At 42.7% G+C, this 22,462-nt stretch overlaps 1 protein-coding gene across 1 annotated transcript; it reads right to left on the reverse strand.

Moving 5' to 3' along the window:
- Nucleotides 1–2,501: 2,501 nt before the first annotated feature.
- On the reverse strand, nt 2,502–5,728 carry NOG (noggin). Its single transcript, XM_083148634.1, has one exon. It carries the CDS (start codon nt 5,100–5,102, stop codon nt 4,428–4,430), a length of 675 nt encoding a protein of 224 aa, XP_083004760.1. The 5' UTR covers nt 5,103–5,728; the 3' UTR covers nt 2,502–4,427.
- Between the last annotated feature and the right edge of the window lie 16,734 nt (nt 5,729–22,462).

The raw sequence follows: 22,462 nt of genomic DNA on the forward strand, positions 1-22,462 counted from the left end.
GGCCTCATTGGATAACGCCATCTTCAGTCACTTTGTGCCTATGCAGACATCGTTGCAATCCCTCTCCCAAAGCCTCTGTCCTCTGCCATAAGATGTTCCTAAATGACACAGCAGTCCGGGTGATAGCTACCACTTCACAGCCAAAATCTTCGTAGGGACGATGTGTTCTCGGAAACTTTGTCCTTACAGAATCAATGCAATATGAAACTATGGTATTTAAATAAACAATGCTAACATACATGTCTATATGGACTGATGAAATCACAGCACTGCATGAATGTAGACCCCATAGGGGACGATTCATTTAGTGCCAACACTGTCGATGTTCGACTGTACAAACCTTGTTATTTTTTCTTGCAGCTCTATGGGTGCGAGCCTTGGCAAGAGTGGTTTTCCTGCCAGATAACCCATTTTGGATTGGCAGTGATCCCATCTTATCCACCCCACTCATTGAATCTCCAAATGAATGTCAACGTATCAAAACTTTTTTGTTCTAAGTATTTTGGAATTGTCTTTATTTGTTTTGAAAAATATAAATAGTGCATGTGCGACTTTCTAGTGTATTATGTTTTTGTTTGTGCAATGCACTTACACTGTATACCAATGACACCAAATCGTGTTTATCATTTCGTCCACTTCTGTAGCAAGAACGGCAAAAAAATGTCTTGACTGCCACTTGCTCACATACTGAAATCATAAGCTCAGTAGGTAATTGATTCACCTGGTCTGTTTGTATAATGGTTGGTGACTTTGCTTGGTTAGAGTAATTTCTGTATAGTCACTACAAAAGCTTGCTTTCAGAAGTCACATCAACATTTATGTTTTTCACAAGGGACCGCTTCTAATTAGCCACAGCCACCCTGAGGTGACACAGAAGGACACTGTGCACTAAGTCTATATGCAGCCAGTCTTCCAGAGTGAGCAAATTGCTTTAATATTATATGTCAACAGGGGGAGAGAGTGTAGTCCTGTCAAACAGTCCACCCCTGGGCACCATTTGTTGACATTTAGTCTTTTTGGCCCAAATCCCAGTTGCAAATACTTCTGTTCATATAATGTTCATGTTTACCAGTAAAGAAAACTCTTGCTTTGGCTTTTTAAATAAACGTTTTTGCAAGTAAAAACGCAGTGTGTAGAAGAGCGAAAAAAGTCTTGGCCACAAACACTGTGTTTTTTTTTGCATAAATTCATATGTGATGAATGGTTGATTTTAATGCTATTTGGGCATTTGTCAGAGGCTAACAAATATACATAATGCCGCTAGTTTATAAACCCAAATACCTGAATATCCTCTTTCTTCGTGAAATAAATTAGGGTTATGTTTGCTTGCCTGGAGTCACATTAGGAATATTTTAAATGTTGAGCATCTCATCCAGGCGCCACACAAGATTACATGAAAAAAAAATGAAATGAAAGGTATTTAACTTTTAATCCTTTTACAATGAATTCTCAGAGAGGGCAGGACGTTTTGTTGTAAGGAGGGATAATGCAGATCTTCATCTATACTACAGTTAATTAATGTACCCAAGTCTGAATTAACTGTTCCCTTGCAGGATGCAGAATGGGACAGAACTAAGTTATAGAGGAACAGGACTCTGTTTAACATATATAACTAAGATATAGAAAAACAATAGCTATTGTAAAGACTTGTATTGTCTCTGAAGTGGCTTTCTGACCCTGTATTGCTGACAACTCCACCAAGAGACCATCCAAATAAGATGCCAGGCATCCTTGTACCCCCTATCACATCATGTAAAGTTTTAAGAGAGCACCATTTGCAGTTTTGTGATATGTACTGGAAGTACTGTGATGTCACCATAGTGATGTCACTAGGGCTTCCCCCAGCAGAGGGCAGTCTTGTTGCATGCTGGATAGACCTGTATCATGACTCTCCTGTTTTCTAGCATTATCTGAGCCATGTAAACTAGTTCTAATGGCGGTACCTCTATTACTCCCAGTTTATACTGTATTTTGGCATAGTTCAAACCTATTACACAACCCAGCGCCTGCCAAAACTAAAAATAAATAATAATAAAAGTGATTGTAAAAAAGTGAAAAGTAAAACAGGCAATATATATATATATATATATATATATATATATATATATATATATATATATAGTTTAAAACTATACATAATTAATATTGTTATGATTAAGAGACCCAGATGATTGCATTTTTAGGTGAAAGGACTTTTTGTATTTACTGTCCAAGAACACGCAATAAGCAGAGTCTTGCATATGTGTATTTATCAATAAATAACAGAATCAACAAGTGTATTTTTGTCCAATATATTTCCCAAAAAAGTATTATCTTTCAGGATATAAACATCTCATGACCCAGATTTGACGAAAGTGACGTCATTTAATAGGGAGCATTTGACAATTAAGGGGTTTATACAAGATGTATAATATTGAAGATTATGCAATCGTATTATTTTTCTTGTGTTAGTGGTGCAACTACTGTTTTTTATTTTAGAACAATGTATGCAACCATTATAAAGTATCTGAGGCTGAGAAGTAATGGAGAACTCCAAGTTAAATAACTAAACTTACTGTAACATTTTAAATCCACATATGGAAGAAGTCTCATGACAGCCAATCGTTTCCCCGAGCCCATTTTTAGACCATTCCTTACTGATATGCAAAATTTCACTGGAGTTTCACGCATTCTATTTTGTTTCAGGAATCTTAACATTAATTTTAACTGAACAACAGGAATGACATTTGTATACGCACCACATAGCTGAATGATGTACTATTTGCCTGGCTGTCGCCCCTTCTAGATCAGCACCAAAGTGTTGGTAACTTAGAGTAGATACTTAATAAATATTATTATAAATGCAATATGGGAGTATTTATCAACGCACGGAGAGAGAAAGTAGGGAGAGATCAAGCTCTAACCAATCAGCTCCTGTCATTTTTACTACACCGGGGTTAATAACAGCAACATAGAGAACATAATAAATTTGAGGCCATTATAAGCAAATCTGAGCCATGTGATTGCAGTGGCCAGGGGAGTAAATCACCTGATCACCTTAGTACTGTATATCTCTAGATCCTTTTGTAATGTAGGTGTCACTGTTGACTTTACATAATAGCTTTACAATTAGGTGACAGCTCGGAGTGTCACCACTATTCATGTCACTTATGCCATTAATCACACATGAGATAAAGAGATCTTGCCCTAAAGGGATTACCAGAGATGACACCTTTTCAAGTAGACTTTGATGTCAGCCCACCTAGATGCTAGCTATCAATGATAGGACTAATCTGTACACTCCTGTCCTGTTATCCAGTAAAAGCTCCTAATGGGCAGATTTAGGTATTGTGCCTCAGTCTTGCCAATGCCTCATTTTTTGTTTTTCAATGTTTCTTGAATGTGAAGAAAGTAGAACAGCAGCAGCAGCAAGCAGGCATATGAGTGCCAGCAACGTGTGTGCTGCTTTTAAACTGGGAGGCTCTGTCTTGACAAAGAGTCATGTTTCACCAGTGCCATACCACAATTGTAGGTGTGAAAGACACGTGTTCTTTCCAAACGCAATGTCAGGCAGCACAAAACCAGAGACACCATCAAAAAAAGTTCGCCCACTCCCTCCTCCCTAACAAGTCTGCCCTCAGCAAGCACACACGACTGACTGCAGATCACTACACATTATCCCCTGTGCAGAAACAAGACACCTTCTTATAATTATACAACCCAGCCAGCAACATATAGCCCCAGTCCCACTTTTTTTTTTCTTTTAAAGGGATTATTTTGGTATTGGCACTGCATCCAGCCTAGCGATCGATCAATGCTATTGATCTTCAACATTCACCAACCAACATAAAGAAGACTGCAAAAAGTTTGAATATTTTAGTGGTTTAATTCTAATCTGCACTGTTTTCTTTACTACAAAGGGATAAAAATTAAAAGAATAAATAGCAGATAGTCTTCATTTACAAGTTTAGTTCATTTACTCCAAAAAAAAGTGTTCTCTATATGTACAGTAGCTGAAAAGTAATTTCTCACTCTTTTTCATGAGGTCCATCGCTGCATCCCTCCCCCCTCTCCCAAATAAAGGAAATAGCATCTATAATAAAGTATTAAAAAATAATTACATTTTTAAAAAAATTTATAATTTTCAAAAAAAAAAATTGCTCCGCAATGCGAAGTGCTGTTTGTATATAAATACAGATAACATTAGGAAAAAATAATAATTATAATAATAATTATAACAAAACAAATAGAACTGTACCAGCATAATTGCCTTGGAAATGCAGCAGACACTGGTTATTTAAAAGAATAATACTGACCTTTTTTTTAATAGTAATTTAAACTGGTACCATATATACATACATATACATTCCTACATATTACAGTGCATACAACATTAACGACAAGCGATGTCTCTGTGCAGAGTCCTTCCATAGAGTAATGACAGTCCTTTAGCAGGAGCACTTGCACTCCGATATGATGGGGTACTGTATAGGTATCCACGTGCAGCGCTGAAGCGCCCGGCGCTGGCAGCGCCACCGTAAGATAGTCAGATGCATGGACTTGGAGACCTTGCACACCATGCCCTCTGGTACAGAACAAGACCTCTTAGTGTAGCAACTCCCCACTTTCATGTAGCGGGGCCAGAACCTCACGCCCAAGTCATTCCACGTGTATAGCACCGGGCAGAAGGTCTGGGACCACAGCCACATCTGCAGCTTCCTCCTCAGCTTCTTGCTCAGCCTGTGCTTCTTGCCCTGCAGACCCTCATAGAACTCCAGTCCCTTGATTTCGGCTGGCATGGCCCCAGAGGGCTTCTGCCTGAGGAGCAGGTCAAGTTCTGCCAGGTCCTCCACCCCCATCCGCTCCTCGGGCAGGTTGATGGCCATGAAGTTGGGGTCAAAATGTCCACCCAGCACAGTCCTCAGTTCAGTCTCGTTCAGATCCTTCTCCTTGGGGTCAAAGATGGGATCCGGGTGCTCAATAAGATCCACCAGTGGCAGCTTTTCACTAGGGGCTGGCCTGATGTGCAGGTAGTGCTGGCAGACGGCTTGGTCTAGTCTGAGTCCCAGCAGGAAGAGCACTAGGGCATATATAGTCACAAGGCACTGGGGGTGATGATCCATGCTGCAGGGAACCCGGCAAAGTCACTGACCGCGGTGTCCTCCTCTCTTCCCGGAGATCATAAATGGTGATGATGCATGAGAGTGGGTGAGGAGCGTCAGTGGTGGGGTGCAGGAGACCCGGGACCCCCTCTTCTCATGGCAGCGCAGGAGGCTGGGGCGGAGTGTTGCACAGCAGCCCTGGTGGCACCAGCGTGTCTGCCTGCCGGCTCCGGCTCCCCCCTTGTTAAATATTCTCCACTTTCAGCTGGGTCACCATGGTAACCAGAGACTCCGTTTCTCCAGGAGAGGATAATAGGGGGGATGCACAGACACACACACCAGCGTCAGTACCCCTGGGTGCAGATAAAGTCTGGGGAATCCTGAAATATGCCCATGCAATGAATCTCCTGTGTGCTGCCTGCCTCACACTGTGCCAGCTCCCTCTCCTCTCCCAGTCCTGCAGCGCAGCTCTCTCTCCTCTCCCAGTCCTGCAGCGCAACTCTCTGTCCCCGTCCTGCAGCGCAGCTCTGCACCTAGTACGTCTGGCTACCCTGGATCATCTATTAGACGGACTCCATACGGCTGCGATGTCATTCATGTATAAGTAGTGTGATGGCCTGTGCTCATGGTTGGCTGCCTGGCTGACACCTCCCTCTCTCCCTTGAATGGTGGATGTGAAGGGGGGGTCCTGCCTTTCCGTGCAGTCTGCGGGACCCGGAGTCTGGCGCCCTCTGCTGGCAAGTCTCCTGCTTTATATGCACCCCTTGTCCCATCCCGGGTTCATTTGTATCTGTACATATAGTCTACTATTGGAATAAGCGGGGAATAACTCACCCACCAATATGTATAACTGTGGGCCCAGCATATATCCACGCAGGTATATGTACAGTAATGTGCTGCTATCCTGCAAGAGGCAGGATCTGTACTATGTCTGTGTGCAAAAACTATATAGATATATATAGAAGACATGAAATATAAGATCAACCAATATGATGGAAATAAAAGTCACATGGATAGTATGAAAGTTTATAGATATGTATTTATATATGTAGAGAGGGATCTATTTATATAGACAGACTTATAGCAGTGAAACCCATATCACTTAACTTTATACCTGCTGCTGGCCAATGTGCAGTCATACCTGTAATGTTACGGATAACGGACTTATCCTCTATGCATGTACTGTGAGAGATGATCTATCTATCTATCTATCTATCTATCTATCTATCTATCTATCTATCTATCCTCTATGCATGTACTGTGAGAGATGATCTATCTATCTATCTATCTATCTATCTATCTATCTATCTATCTATCTATCTATCTATTACAGCGTTTTGGAGAAAAATATATATATATATATATATACACACACACACACACACACACACACACACACACACACACACACACACACACACTACTGTAGATGGTATATACTGTAATACAGTATGTTGGAGATGTAATGTAGTACACTGGAGAATATATATATATATATATATATATATATATATATATATATATATATATATATATATATATATATATTCCAGTATACTGTTGATTGTATATAATACAGCATGTTGGAGATGATGTATAGAGTAAAGTATATATATATATAGAGATATATATCACAGGCTTCCATGCGCTGTAGGGCTGCTGTCTTGCTTCGTGGGCATCTCCAATAGAGAAGTGATAAGTGTTTATGTTTGGTTTATGAGGGCGCCTGTGCTGAGTGTGTGTGGAGCCAGAATGCTGCGTGTTTGTCTCGCTGCCTCCTCGCTGCGCTATATATCATGCTAGGTAAGGATCTGCAGTCTCCGGCTCCCAGCAAAGTGTCCACATTTTCGCCTGTGTAATAAATTCTTTGGTGAAAGTTCCTCACTATGGGCTTCCCGCGGCGATCACACACATATAATCCCACTTTACTAGGGAAATCGGAACGCTGTATTCTGCTTCTTAGCTTCAGATACATGGACCCAAGTATTAACCCTTTACTACATCACTTAAACACTTAATGAATAGCAGACTTCAGTGTAACAAAATGTGGTCCCATAAAGCATTTGAAGTGAATTATTACAAAGATCAGCGCAATGGCAATCCCAGATCTGTGTGATCGTCTTGGCCATGGCAAGAATGTAGAAATTGGTATTCTTCAGCAGAACAGAAGCCATAACAGCTGGTAGCGCTGATCTATCTCAGTAGCCAGCAACTAAACTATATAGTTCTCTTACTCAACACAAGGATCATTTCCCCATAGCAATAGCAATGATATACACACTGAGGTATTATAAGACCTATCATGGAATCTAAGCAATATTTTATTGATAGCCCTGAGTACCATATAAAATCAGCCCACACTAATGCTAACTAATTGTGTAATCCAGTGGTGTCAAACTCATGGCCCTTCAGCTGTTGTGGAACTACACATCTCAGCATGCCCTGCCACAGATTTGATATAATGGATTGCTAAAACTGTGGCAGGGCATGCTGGAACATGTAGTTCAGCAACAGTTGGAGGGCCATGAGTTTGACACCACTGGTGTAATCAAATCATAATGAATTGCTGGTTCACTAGTGTGTCATCCGCAAAGTCCTTTCTCCCCTTCCTCATATATTTAGTTTTTGGGGTATTTGGGGTGATTTATTAGTTCAATGGGGTGAGCAGGGTGTGTTGAATAAAGATGACATTATGTAATGTAATTCTCTCTAGCAATACTAAAAAAAATACACTTACACATCAGCTCGCTTGTGGCTGCAGAGAGGGAAAAAATCATATGACGGTCGCTCAATGTGGAATGATTTATTTCCTCTCTTCGCAGGTAAAAGTCTGGGCTTACTTTTATCTGCACAATGATGGCCGACTTGGGGGCGGGTGCTGATGTCATGTGACATCATCCACCTGCCCAAAGCAGACATGGGTATGCCTGTGTTCACAGGGGTACGCATACCATTTTCGTGGGCACGCTCATGAAAGCTAGGCGGACCCCAGTGACCACCTCCTGGCTGCTAATCATTTTGCGAATGCCCCAGCGGGTGAAATACTCCCCAAAGGCGTTCGCACCCAGGGTTTGCACATGCGTGACTATACGCATCTGCAGCTCCCCGCAATCATGGATGAGGCCGAATCCAGACTTGTGCGAAAAACTCTGAATCAGCCCCATTGTGTGCTCTCCTGGACATGGAATAACATCTCTCTATCTGTATCCTTGCAAAGTCACTGAAAGAAAATATTTACACACAGCACATCTTACTATGTCCTTATTAATGTAGTACTCTGCACAGTGGCCCTTATTCTGGTTCACTCGCAAAGGCAAACTCCTTCTCAAATAGACAAAACCATGTGCAATGCAGGGGGGCAGATGTAACTTGTGCAGAGAGAATTAGATTTGGGTGAGTTATTTTGTTTCTGTGCAAGGTAAATACTGGCTGATTTATATAGATCTCACTTTGAAGTAAAACCCCACCCAAATCTAACTCTCTCTGCACAAGTTACATCAGCCCCACCTGCAGTGCACATGGTTTTGTCCATTTGAGAAGGCATTTGCCTTTGCGAGTGAACCAGAATAAGGGCCACTATATGAATCCCAGGCTGCACAGATAGCACAGGAATATACGTGGGAGAATTTTTTTTTCTCCATCAAACCAAATGTTGACTCCTCTATAACAGACAATATAGTTGCAATTCATTAGCATGTAAATTCCATCAGAAGAACTGAAACTGATTCACTCTGTAAATATCAGCCAATGAAATTGTGATGTTATGGATTGGACGTAATCATTTAGTAGGTGTTACTGGCAGCATGTATTGGTCTTGATAGGAAATTACAATGAATGGCTCACTTTGTATTGCCTAATGGGAAGTTCCATGATAAAACAACAATGCCACTGATACAGATTACATAGCAGTTAATGTTACAATTTGAGTAATTCACATCCTGTTACAATGTTAAGGGAAACCAAACACATTATTAACTCATTATTCCTATTCATTGGCTACTGATTGGATCACAATTACTTTGTAAACACAGATACAAGTTACTAGGTCTAGTAGAGCATATACTTTCACAGGGAATTGTGACCTACAGATGTGCCCTCATACACTGAGCGTCTTTATGCCATATGGTGCAAGATGCCTGGCACGACTGCGATGCCCTGGGAGATACCATGTACAATATATTTCTTTCAACTTTGCAACTACATGTGTACCCAGCTTTAGTTGCATAACAGATGCAGCAAAAAAAGTTGCTGACAGTGTACTAGAGAGGGCAGGCAGTATGTTACACCAGGGATGGATTGGGGATGCTCTTCAGCCAACAATTGAGCGAGCGTGCGTGGCCACTGCTCACGGGGTTGCCCAACATCATTCTTGCACACAGGTACGCTAGGGGGAAGGGGTGGTGGGGTGAGGTGAGGGTCAATGGCAGATACAGTGGCATAACTATAAATGTAGCTCTCCTTTGCCAACAACAGTTCCTGGTGCCCCCAATCCCCCATAATGCCCATTACACCACATGCTGTAGAGCCCCTTACACTATATGCTGAACACTGTATGCCCCTTACACTATACGCCACACACCATAATGTCACTTATATATATATATATAACAGTGGATGTTGTCCGGCACTCTCATCAAACGGATAAAGGTCCTTGGTGCCCTCCTCACATGGGTAAATAGGGAAGGGATTCGCTGGAGCTCCTAGTAGTAACACCAGAAGAATACAGGCGGCACTCAAGGGTTAAATGGAGAATATCCAAAAGCAAATTTTATGGCATCAGTGTAGTGATACAGACAGCGTCATGTCGACGTTTCAAAGCCGACCAGGCTTTTTCATCAGGACGTGTGCGTCTCAGTGGTGCATAAAGTGCTGTGCGATAGAAAGACGCTTTCTATCGCACAGCACTTTATGCACCACTGAGACGCACACGTCCTGATGAAAAAGCCTGGTCGGCTTTGAAACGTCGACATGACGCTGTCTGTATCACTACACTGATGCCATAAAATTTGCTTTTGGATATTCTCCATTTAACCCTTGAGTGCCGCCTGTATTCTTCTGGTGTTACTACTAGGAGCTCCAGCGAATCCCTTCCCTCTTTATATATATATATATATATATATATATATATATATACATACATACACACACACACACACACATATATACATGTGTGTATATATAGTATATATATAGGAAGGGGAAGGGACAATAATACTGCTTTCACATTGCAAAAACCTGCTTTCAACCCGATTTTCTAAACGTGTCTTAAAACTGGTCAAAAGCCAGTTAAACCCCTTTCAGATTGCATGATGTAAAGGTATATTGCAGTTTAAATACCGTTTTGTACCTTTCAGATTCAACCCGTTTCACCCATAGAAAGCCATACAATGTCATTTTAAATGTTTTTTTCCTGCTTGTGGGCGGGGATCAAGTGTGGTTATCATTTGTAGCAAATACCGTTTCTGAGCTGTTCAGACTACAGGGAAAACGGCTCAGAAACGTGTAGGATCCTGCTTTTAACACGTGTCAAAATACTGGTTTTCTGTAACCGGTAAATTGACAATGTAGCTTTCACAATGCAGCTGGAACCGTTTTAAAACACTAAAAAAACGGCAATATACCGTGTTACAGCTGCAATGTGAAAGGGGTATAAGCGAGAGAGATAGTGGAATATATATATATATCCTGGAACAGGTTGGCACTCGCTTGTATAGGTGTATATGCCTGGGGTGGCAATCTAATGGTCCCTCGTCGGAGCCATGCAATACATTCACAAGTAAAGATAGCACTCACCAGGGCTTTTGTCAATTTTCACTGCTGTCTTTATTCCATCAGCAGGGTACACATCAGTACAAGTTAGTCAGGTCGACGTTTCGGCCACTAAACGTGGCCTTAATCATGACCACATCAGAGACAGACAGTCTCTGATGTGGTCATGATTAACCCCTTCCCGACATTGCCTTTTAAGGTAATTTTTTTTTTTTTTTCCTCCTTGTGTTCAAATAAGCGTAACTTTTTTAATTTTCCGGCTATATAGACACATGAGGGCTTTTTTTTTGCGGGACAAGTTGTACTTTCTAATGGTACCATTTACTATACCGTATAATATTCTGGGGAATCAGGAAATAATTCAATGTGGGGTAAAAAAAAAAAAAAACGCAATTCCACAATTTTGCGCTGGTTACGGTTTTTTTGGAGTTCATAGTTCGTTTAAAATGATGGGTTATCTTTATTCTATGGGTCGTTACGATTCCGGTGATACCAAACTTATATAGTTTTCGTTACATTTTACCACTAAAAAAAAAAATAGAAAATGTTACGGTTTTTCGAATTTGCGTCGCGTCGCCATGTTCTGCGGCTTATAACTTTTTTATTTTTCCACCTACGGACCTGGGTGAGGGCTCATTTTTTGCGGGCTGAAGTGTACTTTTTAATTAATACCATTATGGGATATGGGCGACTTTCTGATCTCTTTTAGCTATTTTTTTTTGGGTAGGCGATGCGACCAAAAAGCGTAGTTTTGGCGTTGGGGATTATTTTCCGTTTACGCCTTTAACCGTGCGGGATAACTAATGTTATATTTTAATAGATCGGACTTTTAGGAACGCGGCGATACCAAATATGTTTATTTTTTTTATTATTTATTTATTTTTATTTGGGAAATGGGGAAAGGGGGGTGATTTGAACTTTTAATATTTTATTATTTTTTTTTTATTTTTAAACTTTATTTTTTTTTTTTTTTTACTTTTACTACAAGGCCCCCTAGTGTACTTGACCACTAGGGGGCGCGATCGCCTGTACTAGGTTCAGCCATAGAGCTCTATGGCTGAACGTAGTGATTTTTTTCACTTCCTATTACATCCTGCCTGAGGCAGGATGTAATAGGTATGAATACACGGACAGCACAGGGGTCTACATTAGACCCCTGGCTACCATGGCAACCGATCGGCACCCTCCGATCGCGCTGCGGGGGGCCCCGATCGGCGCCGGAGGGGGGCGCCCCCCCTCCGATCAGCTATTTAAGCACTGCGGGCGCTTTGCCCGCGGTGCTTAAAGGGTTAAACGGCCGCGATCGGCGAACTCGCCGCTCGTGGCCGTGAGAGCAGGGACATGGCTGTAATATACAGCCATTACCTGCTCTCTATCAAGCCAGCTCACTCCGTGAGCTGGCTTGATTCACCCCCAACCGACATATGACGTATATATACGTCATATGTCGGGAAGGGGTTAAGGCCACGTTTTGTGGCCGAAACGTCAACCTGACTAACTTGTACTGATGTGTACCCTGCTGATGGAATAAAGACAGCAGTGAAAATTGACAAAAGCCCTGGTGAGTGCTATCTTTCCTTGTGAATATATATATATATAAATATATATATATATTTATTTATTTATAGAGAGAGAGTGAACGCTGCATACACAGGGAGACAGGGGGCATAGACAGGGTTATAGGGGTGATCACAGAGAGATGGGGCTTATAAAGGCTGACAGAGGAAGGGACAGTAAAAAAGAGGCATAGTGGCACATATACACAGGGTGACATGGGCATACACGTGGGTGACAGAGGGTCATACACAGGGGGATGTGGGTGTACACACGGTGACTGGGTCATACACAGGTTGACAGAGGAAAGTATCACTTGAATGTATGATCCCTCCTGCAATCCCTTTATCAACATCGGGCAGCATCGCTTTGGGTCCCTGGGCTACCACCATTCTAAGATGGTGGTAGCTTATTGTAGCCTACGGGATACAGAGCACACTGCCACTGGGGTTGTGCGGTCAGTGGGGGGTCTGTGCTAACCGCGCATTTTGCAGACCGTCCCCTGGCTCCTGGCTCAGCACATTGTAGGGATGGGCTCCTTTCCCCACCATGTTACTGCCTATAGAGGACCCGAACCTCCCCACCCCTGCCCAGGTGAAGCTACAGTACAACAGACCCACTCCCTTCTGACAGGTGTTTGCTTTCAGTGACAGACACCCATCCCTTACACCTGGTGATGGCCAAAAATATCCCCCTTTCTCCAGTGACAGTTTGCCCTCCATGCTGGTTAGGCAGCTCTGTTTGAGAGTGTGGATCATTAGATCACCAGCATGTTGGTCACAGTCATTAGGTCGACACCATTAGGTCAACATGCATTTAGGTCATAATGAGTCTAGGTCGACATGCAGGAAGGTCGACAAGGTCATTAGGTCCACATGGGTCAGAATGTCGACATGGGTTAGGTTGACAGTCAAAAGGTTGACATGGGGTTTTTCAAAAAATTTTGTTCCGAATGTTGACACAGTCAACATGGACACTGAACCGTAGCACAGCGTCGCTGCACTCACCATGCTTCGGGCACAGTGCCTTGCTGCACTTGGTCTCAAGCATTTTGGATAAGGGATACTTAAATATCCAATCCATGGTGACCTTTAAGATTATTATTATGCAGACTTTAAAGTGGAAATAGTACGGCTTATGTGAATACGCGTGTGGTGTGGTCCTCTCTCAGATTTTCAGTCCAACATCACAGAATTGAACACAATCTAATTATGGTCCAAACTGTGTTTAATTTAAAATCTGGGAATGGCCAGTAGCTGCCCTGACGCACAAGAATACAAGCATTACTCAAAGAAGAATGGCACTACACTAAATTGGTTGCACACAAATCTATTCGCAAGCCGCTCACTATGGAATGATTTTTCCACTGTGTGCAGTTTGTGTTTAGCACAGGACATACTTGGTGGCTGATTGGGGCCAGAGCTGATGTTACGCTGTTTCCCTTCATACACTTGGGCATGCCTGCGTTTTCCCAGACACTCCCAGAAACTGATGGCTACCACCCCCAAACGCCAGATTTCTGTCGATCAACTTGTATGTGACCAGCAATCAAAAAAGTAGCAGGATTTTATTGCAGGGTGGCCATACGCATGCACAGTCTATTGATAACCATCCGGCCTGCGAATTTGCAGGTATGTGATGAGGTCTAAATAACCCCCATGGTCTGGTTCCTAGCAATATTATGTATACTTTATGTGAACTAAGCAGTGTTAAATTCATCAGGGATTAATCAATTAAGTTTTAGTCTGTTAGTCACTTTCCTAACATTTGACAAAATTAAATGTCACATTTTTTTTATTTGGTCTTAGTCAAGTTTTAGTCAGTGGATCTTGACGAACATTTTCATCTAATTTTAGTCATTGATTTAGTCATCACTTTGCAGTTTATTGATACTGCAATGGATTTGGCTAAAGATCATTTCTCTATCATTTCCTTGAATACTTTGTATACTTTTCACTATGGCCCTTATTCAGATCAGATCGCAGTACAAATTTGTTTTGAAAATGGGCAAAACCATGTGTACTGCAGGCGGGGCAGATGTAACATGTGCAGAGAGAGTTACATTTGGGTGGGGTGTGTTGAAACTGAAATCTAAATTGCAGTGTAAAAATAATGCACCCAGTATTTATTCTGCACATAAACAAAATAACTCACACAAATCTAACTCTCCCTGCACATGTTACATCTGCCCCACCTGCAGTGCACATGGTTTTGCCCATTTTCCAAACAAATTTGTACTGCGATCAGATTTGAATAAAGGCCTATGTGTTTAGTAATCTAGGTATCAAACAACAGCAACCACAATGCTATTTCCATCACAGCAGGTCATTTATTTTTCTGCAAATATCAATTCAAGAATATAATTTGTTTTTTTTTTTAAATGAAAAAATGTAATATAAATAATAAGTAGCACAGTATTAGTCTACTGCAAAATACAATGAAGCTGTAAGGATGCATATTATAATATATAGCTATTTATGCACAAAACCTGTAGCTAAAAAAAAAATACACGCCGACCACAGGGGGGCCCTAGGCCTTTTTGAGGATAATGATTAATGATGACTTCAATAATGATGATAATGATGACTTCAACCTGCAGCACTAATAGACCTTCACTAGAAGATTTCTGTGAAATCTCCTACATAATGTCTGACTCTCCTGCAGCTCTGATCAGCGGGCAGTGATAATCACAGATTTGTCAGGGGAATCCGGAAAATTAATCAAATATTTTAAAAATTCCCGATTTCTTAACCCAGCTGATTGGGGATTGGGACGTTGCAGTAATTAACTACTCATGTACTTATGGGGGCTATTATTAAATAGCAACAATTCATACAATTCTGCAAAAATGGCAGTTTTCAAATAATTATTTTAATAAAAATCACTTTATAAATACCATTTTTTTGTGTGTTCCATCACACTTAAAAAACAAAACAAATGGACCAAGAATATCAATTGACCAAGAATATATAGTGCAAAATTTGTTAATGTGGAAAATAAAGGAAAAAAGTCTGATACCACCACAAACTTCAAATAATATAAATAAGGATTGCAAAGGCAATTAGCAACTGGTCACATTGAATTGTTTTATGGAACACTTTGCTTTGGAATTACCAATATGATTTACCGGATTCAGTATTGAATCCCGGCGGTCGGGATCCCGGCGTTCAGAATCCCGACGCCGGAATCCCGACAGCCGAAATGCCGACAAGGGGGGGACGTGGATCGCCCCCCCTTGTGGGCTCGCTGCGCTCGCCACGCAGCGGGCCCGGTGCCTCGCTATGCTCGGCACGCTAATTTATTCTCCCTCCAGGGGTGTCGTGGACACCCCAGGAGGGAGAATGTGTCGGTATTTCGGCGGTCGGGATTCCGGTGTCGGGATTCTGTACGCCGGGATCCCGACCGCCGGGATTTTAACTGCATCCCGATTTTATATTGTATAGAACTCTATCTGTAATATAACATAAAAACAAACCCTACTGTGTAGTACAACATTCTAGACCTGGGTACATATTGTAGAATAAAGTACCAAAAAAATGTAGGGTTAAAATCAAACAAATGGGCGATATTAAATGCATTTGGGATTAAGGCTATTACAAGAAAGTAGATTTATGTTATACAGGTTGAGTATCCCGTATCCAAAATGCTCGGGACCAGGAGAATTTTGGATAACGGATTATTCCGTATTTCGGAATATTTTAATATTTCAATTATGTATTTTGAAGTATCTTGCATGTATGCTGTATAAACACATAAAATGCACACAAATATATTTTATTACCACATAAAATACACACAAATATATTTTATTTGTTCAAAAAACAAGGTTTCAAAACATGAAACAAAATTTGTGTACTATCTCAGATATTGAATTTGAATGCCAAGCAATCATTTTCTTGCACATATATAGTGCCAGTTACATATCATGTCACCAGTAGTGCTGTTCCAAATGTCCCCAGTGAGTTTTTAGCAACTCGGATACGGGATACTCAACCTGTAGTGTAAAATCAGTTTTTGCAAAATGGTGATTTTACAAACAAAAAAATTAGGTACTTATGTACTATCTGGGCGCCCGATTTAGAAATCGGGTCAGATCGGGCACATCGCATCGCATGCGACCATCGGATGCGATGCGATGCGATGACCCGATTTTTCCATAGGAATCAATGTTAAAATGGACTGAGTCCATTTTAACATGGAATTCAATGGGAAAAAGGGGTCCTTTTCATACCCCTACTATCCAAGTGGGCATGGAGTTGGATATAAACCTGTGGCGAGCTTAGCGAGCCACCGAGCCCGAAGCGTGGCGAGCGTAGCGAGCCCCGCGAGGGGACACAGAATACCGTTCGCTCGCCACAGGTTTATATCCAACTCCATGCCCACTTGGATGGTAGGGGTATGAAAGGACCCCTTTTTCCCATTGAATTCCATGTTAAAATGGACTCAGTCCATTTTAACATTGATTCCTATGGAAAAATCGGGTCATCGCATCGCATCCGATGGTCGCATGCGATGCAATGCGGCATCGCATCGCATCTGATTGTATGCCTTAACTTAAGGCATACAATCAAAAAATCGGGCGCCCAGATACTACATGAGTACCAAAAATTATATATATTTCAGTTTCAGCAAAAAAAAAAAAAAAATAACATTTGGGGCCAAATGTAATAGGGTGAGAGTTTCAGAAAGTGAGAGATTTTGGGAGAGTTTTCCCATTGTTTTTAAAGCAGCAATAAATGACATGGCAAAATCAACCTGGTTTTGCATTGTCAATGATTGCCGCTTTAAAAAACAGGGGAAAACTCTCCCAAAATCTCTAACTTTCTGACACTCTTACCCTATTACATTTGGCCCATTTGATGTTTTTGTTCCACTTTAAAGGATAAAAATGTGTAGCCTTATTCTCACTGGCATAGTAAATAGTGTTTATCCCACTGGAAGGGGCCACGTGTGTGATCAGTCTATAGATGGGGCATGACCAGCATGGCGTATGTAAAATTAGCATTTAACAAGAAAAAAATAGGCCTTCACTATAAAGTCTTCATTCTATGGGACAGTAGCAATGAGCCTCAATGTAATATATATTTACCAATCTTCCTCTACCCTGTAATTCCTTTTTCACTGCCGAACCAGACACCCTACTTCTCCATGATATTGCACTTCCCACTCTGTGTTTCTAGCTGCAGTAGGCAGCATTATAGCCATCATGTGTTTCTGTGTCTGATAACCATAGTGCCCACGTCTCATTACCTCACCTACCCCGAGGCTCACCCCAGAGCACCCAGTCATATACCTTTTGTACTCTGTGGGGGAGCCTGCATCACTGGGAGCAGGCTCCGGCTCCTCTACTTAATTCTGGTGTCTGAGGTGTAGCTGCAGGCAACATAGTAGAAATAAGAAGATTTTTTATATAGTTTGTAACGGATTTGACACAATTTGTTCATATTGCTTTAATATTTGTGTTTCGATTGGTGGATGCAGCGATAGAAACCTCCTATCAGTAAACTTCTTTCTCCTATAGTGATATCTTTCACCCACATGTTTGTCGAATGTGACATAGCGAGTGATGGCATTTCTTAGTTTGTTAATATTTTAGACCTTTATTTACTCTTATTTGATTTATTTTCTTGCAAATTTAATATATTTTATATGCTGCTTAGGGAGTCTTATAGAATATGAATCAAATTTCATTCGTTTTAGAGGGGCTATCCAACAAGCTGCTAATAATAATAACTAATCCGTGATTGTGGGTAAAGTTAGCGCAACTATCATTTATCGCGTGTATGTGAACTCCCGGTTTTTGACCTCACGAAAACTGAGGACCTGCGAAGTGTTAACCAGTGAAAAGTGCAGGTGAAAATAGGAAGATCGGCCTGTAACTCCCCCTTCCACAAAACGTAACATATGATAATGTATCAACTTAGAAATATATAAGAAGACATGATAAAATGATTTTGAGGACTTAAAGGGGGACATTTACTAAGATGTGTATTCTACTTCACATGTGCTGTTGCTATGGCCAACCAATCAGAATCTACTTCTTATTTATTTAGCACCCTCTAAAAGATAGTAGACAGGATCTGATTGGTTGCCCATAGCAACATCACATGTGAAGTAGATTACACATCTTAATTAATTTCCCCCCAAATTTGTACAATGGCAATATGAATTTTTTTAAGAACAGAAAGGCACTTTCAAACACCTTGCATTAAACAACCGATTACACACATCTGCAAGCCTAAAAACATTACTAGAGCACCCTAATATACCTGCCACATACCTTGTACTCCCATTTACATCGGGTATGGTCATTTGGTCTGGCTGCCTGCCTTGCAGCTGGCAGCACTACACAGACATGACAGAGTCAGACACACACATACATTTTCTAAACCAGGCAGCCGAGCCGCCCAGGCCTTCAATCCCTGCCGTCCGATGCTCACGCTCCGCAAAGGACCATGGGAGGATCTGCGTGCAGGCGCATGTGCGCAGCCCTCCTGTGCAGGGGCGTAAATAGAACTTCATGGGCCCCATAGCAAAATACTAAAAGCCCCCCCACCCCCATAGTGAGAGAGAGGACAGACTGAGACTGGATGAGAAGGTGACAGGGATGGGGAGAGAGAAGGAGGGACAGCGATGCAGGGGGAGAGAGAGACAGAGAGAGAGAGAGGAGGGACAGCATTGGGAAGAGAGAGAGGGGGACAGAGACAGGAGAGAGGGTGACAGTGACGGGAAGAGAAGGTGACATCGATGGGGAGAGAGAGGAGGGACAGCGATGGGGAGACCGAGAGAGTGACAGTGATGGGAAGAGAATGTGACAGTGGTGGGTAGAGACAGCGATGGTGAGAGAGAAGGAGGGAAAGCGACAAGAAGAGAGAGAGAAGGAGGGAAAGTGATGGGGAGAAAGAGGTATAGACAGCAGCAGGGAGAGAAAGAGGGACAATAATGGGGAGGGAGAGAAGGAGGGACAGCGATGAAGAGAGAAGGGAAAGCGATGGTGAGAGAGAGAGAAGGGACAGGGACATGGTTAGAGGAGGAACAGGGGAGAGAGACAGACAGACATAAAATACATAATTGTGCACTTCTTTAAGCTATTATGTGCCCCCTGCAGGGGGGGCACATAATAGCTTAAAGTAGTTATCATAGGGATGAAAACGACTGGGATTTGGGGATAAAATACAGTTGCTACTATATCAATGCAGCAGCAGCAGCATGGGTGAGACTTCTGCGCTCAGCGTAAGAGGCCCCATCCATTGACTGCATATCCTGCGGTCAGCGGACGGGTCCTCTAACACTGAGCGCTAAAGTCCCATCAGTGCTGCTGGTGCCCTGACAGGCTTCCTGCATAACTCCCCCCTCTGCACCTGTAGTGCTTACCTTACCGCGGCCGGCACTGATCGTTCTCCGAGCTGCAGAAGGAGAGCGGGCTTGCCTCCCTGTATTACACAAACCCCTCCATGGTATGCTCTGGTGTTTCAGGGCTGCGCTGCCCACAACTCTGGTACAGTAACAGAACGGCCAGGTAGTCTAATGGGTGGTCCGGTGCACCCCTGGACCACCCCTTAGATTCGCCTATAGTGAAACAAAACTCCCATCTTAGTAAATTTCCCCCTAAGAGAAGGTAAAGAGCAACTGATGACAGAACCTAGAGAGAATCAATAGGATAACTGTTATAAAGCAGAAAAAGCAGCGTTTTCACTCTTTTCTTGGGAAAAGAGGTTATTGCAGGTAAATGGATACCCCCAAAGTTACATATTTTATTATTATTATTATTATTATTATTATTATTATTATGCGTTAAGGAGGTCAGTATGGTCGTATACTAAGCTAGGGCAAGAAACTATATATGAACAAACCACAGTAGGATAGAGCAGACAGTAACATATTGCATTGAGTGGGAGTATGAAGCAAGCTTGTTCCCAGGAGCATGGGCACAGACATGCCTAAATATTTTTTATAACAATATGTTTTATGTAGAGACTCAGGGGGAAATTTACTAAGATGGGAGTTCTATTTCACATGGGATGTTGCTATGGGCAACCAATCAGATCATCTCTCTCTCTCTCTCTCTATATATATATATATATACACACACATACATATATATATATATATATATCAAAAGTTGGGTACCCTTTCAATGCTCTAGAAGAGTTTTATTAGGCAGCACTCTGTCAGTCCTCCCTGTTAGTGGGGGAAGTGGGGGATAGAAGGAAAGTAGAAGACAGAGAGCGCCACTACTTAAGAAGTTCCACCACCAGAAGAATCCGAACTGTAGTAATTTACAGACAAATCACTGTACAACAGTTTTAATAGAATTTGTTTAAAAACACAATAAAAACATTTTCATCTGTATGCAGTCAGTTAATCGGTTCGGTATAATACCCCTTTTACACCGCTGAAAAATCCGGGTCAGCAGCGGGTCAGACCCGGATCATCGGCGGTGTATATGGGGTCAAGCCGTGTCCATTTACACGGGTCCTCTACAAAGGTCCTGACCTGGGTAGAACCCGGATAGGACCCGTGTAAAGGCCGGTGTAAATGGTCCCGCTGCGTGTCCAGGCACCCGCAGCGGGTCCACAGCGTGCAGCGCAGGGGAAGCTGTCCCCAAGTGTTGCGGGAGGAGGGGGGTACCTGTCAGCCCGGCTCTGAGGTCGGAGCCGGAGGGGATAATGTGCGTCGCCGCTGCTGCTGTACCTCCCCCCATAGCCGCGAAGTTCCTGCGGCGAATGGACAGTCAGCATCGGGGGTCCCTCTGGTGCATGGGAACTAGTACTAGTTCCCAAGCGCCGGAGGGACCCCCGCCACTGACTGTCCATTCGCCGCAGGAACTTTGCGGCTGCGGGGGGAGCTACAGCAGCAGCGACAGCGACGCACATCATCCCCTCCGGCTCTGACCTCAGGCTGACAGGTACCCCCCTCCCCTCTCCCCTCAGCCCATACTGCCCAGATCACCGTAGCAGCACGCCAGTACACCCACAAATGTGTACTTCTTTCATCTTGGACAGATAAATGTATCAGATCAGTAAAGATCACATTTGCTCCCTCAGATGGAATAAATGGGCGCTACTGAATTGTTGCTCCTATCAGATGCCCTGTTACCCGTGGTACACACTTTTTCCAGTACCCCATTCATTGCAATACCTCAAGCAGGTGACTTTTTACAGATTTAAGCTAATCAACCCCAAAGGGTGTGAGCTTGAAGTGCCAGTGGCCAGATGTGCCTGAACTGAGCAACATTTGAATAGCTACATTGGTTGCTTAAAAATTTGAATAAGGCCCCTTGTGTTACCAGTGCTGCAGATAAGGGGGGTTGTCAAACCCATTGGCACCTACTTTTGCAGGTAGAACAGAGGAGGCAGTGCCACCTGGATTGAAATGGGTAGGCATGCACTCCTGTCCTTGTCGCAGGCACTGTATTTCTTTTATTTCTTTATTTTTTAGTTTGTTTTACTAGTAATGTACCAGCCTGGCTCTTGCGAAGCCTATACAGGCTGTCAGCATGTATTGGTTGAGCCCTACTATATGGTAACACCATGGGGCGGTCTCACCACCATGTCCGATTGTCCCCATTCATCTTTGTCGTGAGCATGTATTCTGCTGGGTTTTTAGTGCACTGTTATTTGTTTACTGTGCATGTGCACTCCTATCTGTTTTGTACCTGACATTGCTATTATGTGAACTAGTACTAGTTCCCATGCGCCGGAGGGACCCCCACCACTGACTGTCCATTCGCCGCAGGAACTTCGCGGCTGTGGGGGAGGTACAGCAGCGGTGGCGGCTGCGCAGCACATCATCCCCTCCGACCTCAGGCTGACAGGTACCCCCTCCTCTCCTCAGCAGCCGCAGACACCCCCCTCCTCCCAGCACCCGGGAACAAGCAATTTCACCCCCCTTGACAATGAGCAAGTATTTTTAACAACATCCACAAGGAAAGGCAGGTCTGACCCAGGTTCAGTGTAAATTGTGCAGACCCAGGTCCGACCCAGGTCGAAGTGCTTTGTAAATGGGGTATAAAGCAGGGTCAGACCCTGGAAACTCCAGCGTTCAAAGACCAGGGT

The sequence above is a fragment of the Crinia signifera genome, chromosome 6 (assembly GCF_055691185.1).
Source record: "Crinia signifera chromosome 6, ASM5569118v1, whole genome shotgun sequence".
NCBI lineage: Eukaryota > Metazoa > Chordata > Amphibia > Anura > Myobatrachidae > Crinia > Crinia signifera.

What these genes read in the sequence shown, in the direction of transcription:
- NOG (XM_083148634.1), bottom strand. Translation starts at nt 5,102, where the DNA reads ATGGATCATCACCCCCAGTGCCTTGTGACTATATATGCCCTAGTGCTC.